This window comes from Hypanus sabinus, chromosome X2 (assembly GCF_030144855.1).
Source record: "Hypanus sabinus isolate sHypSab1 chromosome X2, sHypSab1.hap1, whole genome shotgun sequence".
NCBI lineage: Eukaryota > Metazoa > Chordata > Chondrichthyes > Myliobatiformes > Dasyatidae > Hypanus > Hypanus sabinus.
The window spans coordinates 30,212,048-30,224,141 of NC_082739.1; the positions used below are offsets into that span (position 1 = coordinate 30,212,048).

The following is a 12,094-nucleotide window of genomic DNA, read 5'->3' on the forward strand; positions in this document are numbered from 1 at the left end:
AGGTTGGAGTTCTGCTACTAATCAGGGACAATATCACAGCTGCACTCAAGGGGGACATAATGGAGGGGTCAGACACCGAGTCCATTTGCGTGGAACTCAGGAATACGAAGGGTGCAATCACACTGACGAGATTGTACTACAGACCCCCCCCCCCCCCCCCCAATAACCACAGGGACATTGGTGAACAGATATATAATCAGATTAAGGAAATGTGTAAAAATAATAGGGTTGTTGTCATGGGGGACTTCAACTTCCCTAATATAAACTGGAACCACCTCAGTGCAAGGGGTTTAGATGGGGCGGAATTTGTTCCAAGAAGTTTTCTTAAGTTAATATGTGGATGGTCCAGTGAGAGGAGGGGCTGTACTGGACCTTTTGTTGGGTTATGAGCCTGGCCAGGTGACTATGGGTGAACAGTTAAGGAACGGTGACCACACCTCCTTAACTTTCAGTGTAGAATAGAGTACAGGAAGGGTATATTCCTGTTAGAAGAAAGGAAGGGGATAAAAAGAGAAGAGGAATGGATGTCCGGAGAGGTGATGAATTTAGTCAAGAAGAAAAAGGAAAAGTATGTAAAGCTTTGGAAGTCAGAATCAAATGAAGCACATGGGGAATATAAAGAAGCTAGTAAAGAACTAAAGAAAAGGGAATTAGGAAAGTCAGGAGAGCCAGTGAAAAGTCCTTGGCAAGTAGGATTAAGGTGAATCGCAAGGCATTCCACACATACATCAAGAGCAAGAGGATAACTAGGGAGAGGGTGGGGCCACTCAATGATAAAGGGGGGAAACATTTGCTTGGATGCAGAAAATGTGAGTGAGATACTTAATGAGTACTTTACTTCAGTATTTACCAAGGAAAAAAGGAATGGAAGACCAGGAGGTTAGTGCTGATTGTATACCATTACCTTCATGTCCTCTCTAGCCACAGGCGAGGTTCCGTAGGACTGGTGAATGGCTAATTCTACTTAGAAAGAACAAGGGAAAATCCTGGGAGCTATAGACTGGTGAGTGCCTTGTCAGTTGTAGGGAAATTGCTGGAGATAATTCTGAGGGATAGGATATATGAGCATTTGGAAAGCCATGGCCTAATTAGGGAGAGCCAGCATGGCTTTGTACGTGGTTGGTCATGCCTTACCAACTTGACTGAGTTTTCTGACAAAGTGATGAGCGAGATTGATTAGGGAGGGCAGTGGATGTTGTCTACATAGGTTTTAGTAAGGCGTTTGACAAAGTCCCTCATGTGGAGCTAATTCAGAAGATTAAGATACATGGGATCCATGGTGAGTTTGCTGTTTGGATTCAGAACTGGCTTGTGCATAGAAAACAGAGAGTAGTGGTTTGAGCTCTGGTCTGTAATTAGTGGAATTCCACAGGGATCTGTGCTGGGACCTCTGCTGTTTGTGATGTATAGAAATGACCTGGATGCAAATATGGATGGGTGGGTTAGTAAATTTGCGGATGATACCAAGACTGATGGAGTTGTGCATAGTGTAGAAGACTGGCAAAGAATACAGCACAATATCGATTAGTTGCAGAAATGGACTGAGAAATGGAATTTAACCCAGATAAATGTGAGGTGTTGTATCTCGGTAGGGCACATGTAAGGAGCCATACACTGTTAAGAGCAAGGCCCTTAACAGTGTTGCTGAGCAGAGAGATCTTGGGATCCAAGTTCATATCTCCTTGAAAGTGGCTACGCCAGTCATTTTTATTAGTCAAGTCATTGAGTTCAAATGTCAGGAGGCTATGTTGAAACTTTAAAACTGATGAGGCCACATCTGGAGTATGTGTTCTGGTCGCCCCACTCTGAAGGCTGTTGCCTAGTTTAGAGGGCATGTGCTATCACGAGAGGCTGGATAAACGGGTTGTTTTCACTACAGTTTCAGGGACTGAGGAGAGATCTGATTGTGATCTATAAAATTATGAGAGGCATAGATAGAAAAGACAGAGTATCTGTTTCCCAGGGTTGAAATGTCTAACACCAGAGAGCATGCATTGAAGATGAGAGGGAGTAGGTTCAAGGGGGGTGTGAGAAGTAAGTTTTTTTTTACTTAGAGAGCGGTGGATGCTTGGAATGCACTGCTTGGTTTGGTGGTCCAGGCTTTTAAGAGATGTTTGGATGTAAGGAAGATGGAGGGATATGGACTTGGTGTAGTTAAGAGGGGTTAGTGTTTGTTTTTATTTGCTTTTTAGTTAGTTCAGCACAAAGTTGTTGGTTGAATGGCCTGCTCCTGTGCTGTTCTATTCTATGCTTATACATTGAAGGAGGCACTGCTTCTACAGTAATTGGATTGTTCACTCTGGAGTATTATCTCTTGCAGAATTGCAGAGCTCCCATTTAAGATGCTTAGAGCTGATAATGTAGGGTGTGTCATACGAGTATACGAGTCACTGCAGAATTCCTTCAACTTGTGCAATATCCCTAACTACTTGTGATGCACCTCTTCTACAGTCCCCAGATACCTGCACGCAGTAAACAGATCAGTCAGACGATAAGGCATTATGAAATACTAGCCACTGAAACTACCTCTTCCACAGCAATACTCTGAGTAAACAGGGAGAATGAGACTGAGGTGCCAGATTGCCTAGTAGGTGGAGAATATCTGGTGTTTTGCATCAAACCCCTGACTCCAGGACCATCTGTTTTAAGGCAAAGGTACACAGAGACACAATGATTCATGCACCCCGATAACGTTCCATTTGCTGCACAGTGGTGCTGCTAGTACAGTATATCTGAGGTTGAGCTTCAAAGCTGCTGGAATTAAAAGCTTGAAACTTGGAGTTACATGTTTAATTTCAGAATTCTGTGATTTTTGACTTTAAAATATTTACACCTGTTCTCTTAATGTGGGTCTATTTAGAATTATCAGTAGTTCAACATCTACATACGCATCACACAATCTTTAGGTCTCTTGATTATGTTGTTGCCAGAATAGAATAACATATAAAATTTGCTATGTGAAATCTTGGTGTTACTATTCATATGAACTGTGATAGATTATACTACAGTTACAGGACAGTTTGTTTGAATTAGTTACTCTCAGATCACATTCATCCCATGACTGTGTAGGTTTCCTCTGGGCGCTCTGATTTCCTCCCGCAGTTCAAAGGCATATCAGTTGGTAGGTTAATTGGTGCTTGTAAATTGTCCCGTGATTGGGTTAGGGTTAAATCAGCGGTTGCTGAGTGGTGTGGCTCAAAGGGCTGGAAGGACCTATTCTGTGCTGTATCTTTAAAAAAATGTTAAAAATGTATCAGGAATGTTACAAAATAATTTGAGTGTAGTTACAGCTTGCAGATTACATTTGTTCTGATTTAATTGTATTCTTATAATGCTGTTAAGTTTTAGGTTCTGTGGATCCAGATTTAGTGTATTAGGTGCCAGTAAGATAGCAATTGAAGATGTAGGTTAATGTGAACTTATTATGAATACTTTTCCCTTTCATCCAATAATTTCTTGCAGTTTGGGTTACTGCTAAGAAAGATCCCAAATGTTTGTGTTAGGTTAAGTAATTTAAGTATTTTTTGAATGAGAACCTAAAATTTTATAACCAGGGACCAATTCCCTTGACTGCTAAAGCAATTGTTTCACTTATGAAGGAATTTTGTGATTTTTTTTTATTCCTTTACCATGTTGGAATGTGTGCGTAGCAGTATTTAAGCTGCTTGCACCTCCCATCTGCCTGGCCAGTATTACTTCTGCTGCGCAAACAGCAGCTGTTGATGCTGGTGTTCTCTCAGCTCTTGGGTTTCTGCAGTCTTAGGAACGTCATTTGGCTTTATGCTTGCTCCATTGATTCCTTCTGATCAGAGAATTCTGAGCTCAGAATCCATGATCAGAACAAGTTCTTACAGCTGACTTGGACTAAACTTTTCAGTGGATATTACTGGGAAGAATTATACTGCAGGTACTTTGGCATCCCTCAACCCAGACCTGTGACCACAAGGTTGGTATTGGGGGTCTCCATTTATATTTTTTGTTGATATTTTACAGCCACTCTAAGGATTAGAAAGAGGGTGCCTTAATGATGACTGCACATAGGCATCCTGTCTGTTTAGGAAGTGCTAGAGATGGCTGCTCCTGTCTTTGATAGTTGGTTAAAAATAATTCAGCATGAATTGTCATTGTCTAGCTGATATGATGTGCTCTTGTATGCATGTGTCATTGCTGGAAGGATGTCTATCACTTTTACAGTGTAGTGATCGTAGTTGATGATGGTGTTCTCTATCATATTTTTGTGGTGTATTTTGAGGGATGCTCCATCCCTGTTGCATTGCTGTTTCAAGCAAGGAGAATATTCTTTACTTCTGTTGTGCTATCAATTGAGTTTGTGCGGACAGAGTGAAAACTGTCACTCTGTATCATCGCTGTTTGAGTCAAAAGAACTCCTGGTCTCGGACATGTTGTTTGGGTGGAAAGAGTGTTTCACTCGCATTATTTGAGTGTCTTGGGTATCTGATAAATTGGACTAAAGAGGTGACTCATGTAGCAATGTTCAACCCTAATTACAAGACCTAAGTGATGTCGCCTACCACTCTGATATTTAACACTTTACTTAAAGCTTTGGATAATTGGGATAAGGTATTGGGATTAATGATGAGATTTCATTATTCTTTTTACCCTGTTCTGTATATTCTATGTTTAAGCTGTCTCTCAGTTAAAAATTAAGTTGTCAAAGTTACCTTCAATCATCATGCATCTGGCTTTTTAACTACTTTGCTTGTTGATAAACAGGACCAGAATCTCAGTAACTTTCTCCACCTATCTCAGGTATTTCATTAGTAGAGCAGTGAGTTATGTGTCTGGAGTCCATGTAGTTTCACGTACAACGAATTGGCTGTAGAATGGCGCAGTTAGTAAAGCTGCTGCCTTGTAGTTTCTGTGGCCTGTGTTCACATCTGATTTCAGGACCTGTCTGTGGAATTTCCATGTTCTCTCTGTTACTCTCTGGGTTTTCTATCACATCCCAAATGCAAGCAAGTTGGTAGGTTAATTTGTCACTATGAGTAGTGTGTAGGTGGGTGGTAGAATCTGGGGGGAGTTGATGAGAGTGTTGGGAAAAATAAAATGGGATTTGTGTGGAGTGAGTGTAAATGAATGCTAGATAAATGGCATGGTAGGGCAAATGGCCTTGTTTCTATGCTGTATGAAAGGCTTATTGAATTGTGAATGTGTATGTTCTCTACTCTAAACAGGTACTGTACATATTTTAGAAGGAATGGTGTTTAGTTGATTCCACTGTATTCCCAGATCCCTCTGTTCTACCACACTCCTCAGAGCCTTACTGCTCATTGTCAAAGACCTCTGAATAATTTGGAGTTCATCCAGTTCCAGTTCCAAATCCAGCTCCTTAATACAGTCTGCTAGAAGCTGCAGCTGGATGCTCTTCTTACAGGTGTAGTCATCAGGGATACAGAAGTCTCCCTACCTTCCCTCATCCCGCAAGACTAGAATTCCAATATCCTGTCTGGCATCGCCACTGCTCTAAGTGTCCAATAAGAAATAAAGAAAAGATAAATAACAAAACAAAGTCTCCCTGCTGCTTAGCCTCGATGAACCAAAGCCTCAGTTCCCCAATCCAACACTGGCCCACTCACACAATGGTGACCCGGCTTATACATAACTTTTTTAATGGTCCGTGCCAAGTGCCTGATTATGCGCAGTCCAGTGTCTCATCGGGAACTGTGGTGCGCAAAATATGCCGACTGCCCCCACTCACTTTTTAGCGCTCTCTCCCTGTACGCAATCCAATGTCTCCTCTGGACAGTGGCGCACAAAATGTACTGGCTGCCCCCGCTTGCTTCTTTTAAACTCTCCTTCCAAGTAATCCAGTGCCTCCTCAGAATTGTGGCGCGCAAAATGTGCTGACTGCTGCAGCTTGCTTTTTTAAACTCTCTCCCTCCAAACAATCCAGTGTCTCCTTGGGATTGTGGTGCGCAAAATGTGCCAACTGCTCCCGCTCGCTTCTTTTAAACTCTCTCCCTCCAGGCAATCCGGTGTCTCCTCAGGACTACTGCGCGCAAAATATGCTGATTGACCCCGCTCGCTTCTTTTAAACTTTCTTCCTCCAAGCAATCCCATGTCTTCTCAGGACTGTTCCACGCAATATGTGCCGACTGCCCCCACTCACTTCTTTGAAGCACTCTGTCCTGCCAAGCAATCCAGTGTTTCTTTGGAGCTGTAGTGCGCAAGATGTGCTGACTGCTGCAGCTCACTTATTTGAATATCTCTCTCCGTCAAGCAATCCAGTGTCTCCTCAGGACTGGTGCAGAAAATATGCCAATTGCCCCAGTTTGCTTATTTTAACCTATCTCTCCTTCCAAGCAATCTGATGTCTCCTCGGGATTGTAGTGCGCAAAATGTGCCAAATGCCCTCACTAGCTTTTTTAAGATTCCCTCTATCTCCAAAAGCAATCTGGTGCCACCTTGGGACTGTGGCACGCAAAATGTTACTTGCTACTTATCAGCGCAGGTCTGAGTGTTGTCTTGGTCTTACAGCATGCTGGCAGGGACTACTTCATTTGCTGAAAAGGCGACAGTTTCTATCATGCCTTTTTATTTTCTTGTAAGAAATGTCCAGAACTAATCCACTGGTGTTCAGAGCTGCATCTTAATCCAGTGCTGATCTGGGAAGTTTAGACCTTGTGTTCAGTCAACATTCAGACCTGATCAATAGTGATTAAGGCAACTGCTCTCACCCAGTGTAGTGTGTGACATCTGTAGGTGCTCACTGTGAAATGACTCAGCGTTTACAGTGGAGTCTTTACCGATGAACACAGCCCAGCAATGCACAAGCAATGCCACTGACCAATGAATCATAGCTTAGTTTGATCTGCCTCTTTGGGAAGATCATGGTGAACCAGTTGCAAAACAGAAGAATGAGCTATAGTTTTATTGAAAGTTCAGATACACTTTGATGTAAAACCCAATAGACTAAATTACCTCTTCTTGTTTTTGTTCGGCAGTTTCAAAAAAGCACGGCAAGCTCATAACCTTCCTACGCACCTTCATGAAGTCACGGCCAACCAAACAAAAGCTGAAGCAGCGAGGAATCCTGAAGGAGCGTGTGTTTGGCTGTGACCTCGGCGAACACTTGCTAAACTCTGGCCAAGATGGTAAGGACCAAAATGGAGTGGTTGCAAAGTGAGGACTCCAGTAAATATTCCACCTTGCCTAGACTCCTGTTCAGTAATGTACTATACTGGGCAGATCTGTTGAAGTGCAACTCTAAATAATTCCCAGTCCTTATTTTAATTATGTTAATGAGTGTGTGTCTCTTTCTTTTGTGCAGGTGAAAAGTTCCATTCAGAAACCTCAGTAGTGTGTAGTTCCATGACTTTACCGATTTTCTTTTTATTAAAGTAATGAGAGACACTGGGTTACAGTGGTCGTCTCCAACAGTTTACTTAGTACTATTGCCCTGGTGACTGTAATTTTCCTGAGTTTCTCCCTCCCTTTCAATTGGGACATTACTTTTGTCCATATACTGCAAAATATTAATACTCCAAGTTTCACTACAGCACAGAAACAGGTTCTAGACCATGCTGAACTGTTAATCTGCCTACTCCCATCGACCTGCCCTCAGGCCATAGCCCTCCATACGCCTCCCATCCATGTACCTATCAAAACTTCTCTTAAATGGTGAAGTTGAACCTGCATCCACCACTTGCAGTGGCAGCTTGTTCCACACTCTCACCAGCCTCTGAGTGAGGAAATGTCCCCTCATTTTTCCCCTTTAACATTTCACCTTTCACCCTGAACCTGTGACCGCTGGTTGTAGTCTCAGCCAACCTTGCTGAAAAAAGCCTGCTTGCATTTCCCCTATTATTACTTTAGCTTTGAATTTGAACTATAACCATCATAATTATGTATACCTCTATCAAAGCTCCCTTCTATCTTTTACATTCTAGGGAATAAAGTCCTAACCTATACAATCTTTCCCTACAACTCAGGTCCTCAGGTCCCAGTAACATCCTTGCAAATTTTCTCTATGCTCTTTCAATCTTATTTACATCTTTCCTGTAGGTAGGCGACCAATAAACAGCACACAATACTCCAAATTAGGCCTCACCTACGTCTTATACAAGTTCAACTTAACAACCCAACTCCTGTACTCAATACATTGATTTATTAAGGGCAGTGCACCAAAAATTTCCTTTACAGCCCTATCTACCTGTAATACCACTTCAAATGAATTATGGACCTGTATTTCTAGATCCCTCTGTTCTAACGCACTCCTCAATGCCCTGCCGCTCACCGTGTAAGTCCTGTGCAAAAGTCTGAAGTGCATGTATTGCCTAAGGCTTATGTACATTACTGTATTTGTTGACGTAGAGCAGAGAGCGAGCTTGTAAATCTGGCAGGAGAGAAGAACATTGGGAGTGGTGAGGGTAAAGCGCTGCAGAAGGGCTGTGGGGCAAGTGGCAGAGGAGTGCTGGGGTGGAGGGGTGGTACCTGTGTGGACACATCCAACCCTGACGCACCAGACAAGGTCATTTGATTCCAAACAATTGGTTTATTGATCATTATGGAATGTCTCTCTGGTGCTACCCACTCCCTCCCCTCTCCTTTCCTCTTTTCCTAACCATAATTTCTCCTCTCTCTGCCCGCTTCCCACTTTCAGTCCACAATAGAGACTCATATTAGAATCAGGTTTATCATCACTCACATATGTCACGAAATTTGTTATTTTTGCAGCAGCGGTACAGAGCAATATGTTAAAATTACTACAGTATTGTGCAAAAGTAGCTGCCACAGACAGGGTGCCGAAGACTTTTGCACAGAACTGTATCCTGGTTGGTCCTCCCATAGTGCAACACCTGGCACTGGTCTGCATTAAATTCCACTTGCTATTTTTCAGCCCATTTTTTCCAGCTGGCCTAGATCCTATTACAAGCTTTGATTGTCTTCCTCGTTGTCCACTGCATCCCCAATCTTGGTGTCATCTGCAAATTTGCTGATCCAGTTAACCACATTATTATCCAGATCATTGGTATAGATGACAAACAACAATGAACCTAACACTAATTCCTCCGGCACACCACTAGTCACAGGCCTCTAGTCAGAGAGTCAACAATCTACTACCACTCTCTGGCTTCTCCCACAAAGCCAATGTCTAATCCATTCCAGTCTTGAATGCCGAGTGACTGAACCTTCTTGACCAGCCTCCCATGTGGGACCTTCTCAGAGACCCTGCTAAAGTCCATGTAGACAATATCCACGGCCTTGCCTTCATCAACTTTCCTGGTACCTTCCTCGAAAAGTTCTGTACGTTTACTTAGGCATGGCCTACCAAACACAAAGCCGTGCTGATTCTTCCTAATCAGTCCATGTCTATCCAAATACTTAGATATCTGGTTCCTTAGAATACCTTCCAGTAACTTTCCCACTATTGATGTCAGGCTCACCGCCCTATAGTTACTTGGCTTATTCTTAGAACCTTTCTTAAACAACGGAACAACATTAGCTATCTTCCAATCCTCCGATACCTGACCCATGGCTAAGTATGTTTTAAGTATCTCTGCTCGGGCCCAGGGAACTTCTGCACTCGCCTTCCACAGGGTCAGACGGAACACCTTGTCAGGCCTTTGGGATTTATCCACCCTAATTTGCCTCAAAAACCCTCCTCCTCTGTAATCTGTATAGGGTCCATGACCTTGCTGCTGCTTTGCCTCACTTCTGTGGACTGTGTGTGTCTCCCGAGTAAATGAGATGCATAATTTAAGATCTTCCGCCATCTCTTTTGGCTCCATGCATAGATTACCATTCTGATCTTTCAGAGGATCGATTTTGTTCCTTGCAATTCTTTTTCTCTTAATATATCTGTAGAAGCCCTGAGGATTCACCTTCACCTTGTCTGCTAGAGCAACCTCAGGTCTTGTTATAGCCCTCCTGATTTCCTTCTCTTGCATTTCTTGTACTCCTCAAGTACCTCATTTGTTCCTGTCTGCCTATAGCTGCTATACACCTTTTTTTAACTAGTCCCTCAATATCTTTCAAATACCAATGTCCATATGCCTGTTATCTTTGACTTTTATTCTCACAGGAACATACAAACTCTGTGCTCTCAAAATTTCACTTTTGAAGGCCTTCCACTTACCAAGTACCTTTGCCAGAAAACAACCTGTCCTAATCCACATTGGCCAGATCGTTTCTAATACCATCAGAATTGGCCTTTCTCCAATTTAGAATCTCAACCCATGGACCAGACATATCTTTTTGCATATTTACTTTGAAACTAGTGGCATTATAATGACTAGATGCAAAATGGTCCCCTACACAATCTTCTATCACTGTCTCACTCCTTAATCTAGCATTGCACACTGTCTCATTGGAACTTCTGTATACTGATTCAGGAATCTTTCCTGAACACATTTGACAAACTTTTCTCATCCAGCCCTACAGTATGGGAGCCCCAGTCAATATATGGAAAGTTAAAATCACCTACTATCACAACCTTCTGTTTCTTGCAACAGTCTATGATCTCCCTTCATATTTGCTCTTCTAAACCATGTGGCCTGTTGGGTAATTTCTAATATGATCAAAATGTCAGGGTCTTACCTTTCTTATTCTTCAGTTCTACCCATAATGTCACACTAGATGAGCTCTCCAGCCTGTTCTGTCTGAGCACTGTCTCATTTTCCCTGACTAGTGAGCCACCCCTCCTCCTTTAATCCCTCCCGCTCTACACGTCTAAAACAATGGAACCACAGAACACTGAGCTGCCAATTTTGCCCCTCCTGCAACCAAGTCTTACTAATGGCTACAATGTCATAATTCCATGTGCTGATCCATGCCCTAATCTCATTGGCCTTTCCTACAATACTACTTGCATTGAAATGGACGCAGTTCAGAACATAAGTCTTACCATACTCAACCTTTTCATTCCTTGAACGTACATAAACTTAACAATATCTTTCTCCACAACCACTCATTCTCTGTTCTGGCGCTCCAGTTCACATCCCCTTTCAACTCTACTTGAAACCCCTCCCCCGTGCAGCACTGGCAAACCTTCCCACTAGAATATTAGTCCCCCTCCAGTTCAGGTGCAAACTGTCCATTTCTTACAGGCCCATCTTCCCTAGGAGAGAGTCAAATGATCCAAAAATCTGGAGCCCTGTTTCCTGCACCATCTTCTTAGCCATGTGTTCAACTGTATGATCTTCCTATTTTTGGCCTTATTAGCACATTTCATGGGTAGCAGTCCTGAGATCACAGCCCAAGAGGTCCTGTCCTTTAATTTAGCACCTAACTCCCTGAACACACTTTGCAATACTTCGTCACCCCTCCTACCCACGGCATTGGTACCGACATGGATCGTAAGTCCTGTCTGCTCACTCTCCCACTTATGAATGCTGAAGACTCGATCTGAGATGTTCCTGACCCTGGCACCCTGAAGGCAACGTACCACCTGGGAATCTTGTTCTCATCCACAGAACCTCCTTTCTGTTCCTGAACCAATGAAGCTCCTATCACTGCAGCTTGCCACTTCTCCCCCTTCCCTTCTGAGCATCAGTGCCAGAGTCCTGACTGCTGTTGCTTTCCTCTGCTAGGTCTCCCCCAACAGTATCCAAAGTGATATACCTGTTGAGGAGAATTGCTATCGGGCTGCCTATCTCCTTTCCCCCTCCTGATGGTCACTCAGTTACCTGTGTCCTGCAACTTTGGTGTAACTACCTGTATGTCCTGTCTATCAAACACTCAGCCTTCCGAATGACCCGATTCATTCAATTCCACCTCCAGCTTCCATCCACGGGCTCTTACTGTGCTAAGTAGCCTCATGTGGCACTCTGTCAAAGGGCTTCTGAAAATCCAAGTAAACAACATCTACTGATCCTCCTTTGTTTTTCCTGCTTGTTATTTCTTCAAAGAATTCCAACAGATTTGGCAGGCAAGATCATTTCTTACTGATTTGGCCCAGTTTATCACGTGCCTCTAAGTGCCCCAAAACCACATCCTTAGCAATCGACTCCAATATCTTCCACTGAGGTCAAGCTAACTTGCCTATAATTTCCTTTCTTGTGCCTCCCTCCATTCTTGAAGAGTGGCATTTGCAATTTTCCAGTCCTCCGGAACTACTTCAGAGTTTAGTGAT

The 12,094-nt window shown here is 43.0% G+C and overlaps 1 protein-coding gene across 13 annotated transcripts in view; it reads left to right on the plus strand.

The window, feature by feature from the left end:
* LOC132385221 (rho GTPase-activating protein 32-like) overlaps positions 1-12,094 on the plus strand; it is a 556,026-nt gene that overhangs the window by 454,008 nt on the left and 89,924 nt on the right. For 12 of the 13 annotated variants that reach the window (XM_059957162.1, XM_059957163.1, XM_059957160.1 and 9 more), the window contains one exon: positions 6,966-7,115. The exons of the other annotated variant lie outside the window; for it this stretch is intronic. In XM_059957162.1, the coding sequence (XP_059813145.1) occupies positions 6,966-7,115 (150 nt within the window). The remainder of the gene's footprint in view (positions 1-6,965; positions 7,116-12,094) is intronic. 13 annotated transcript variants of the gene reach the window in all.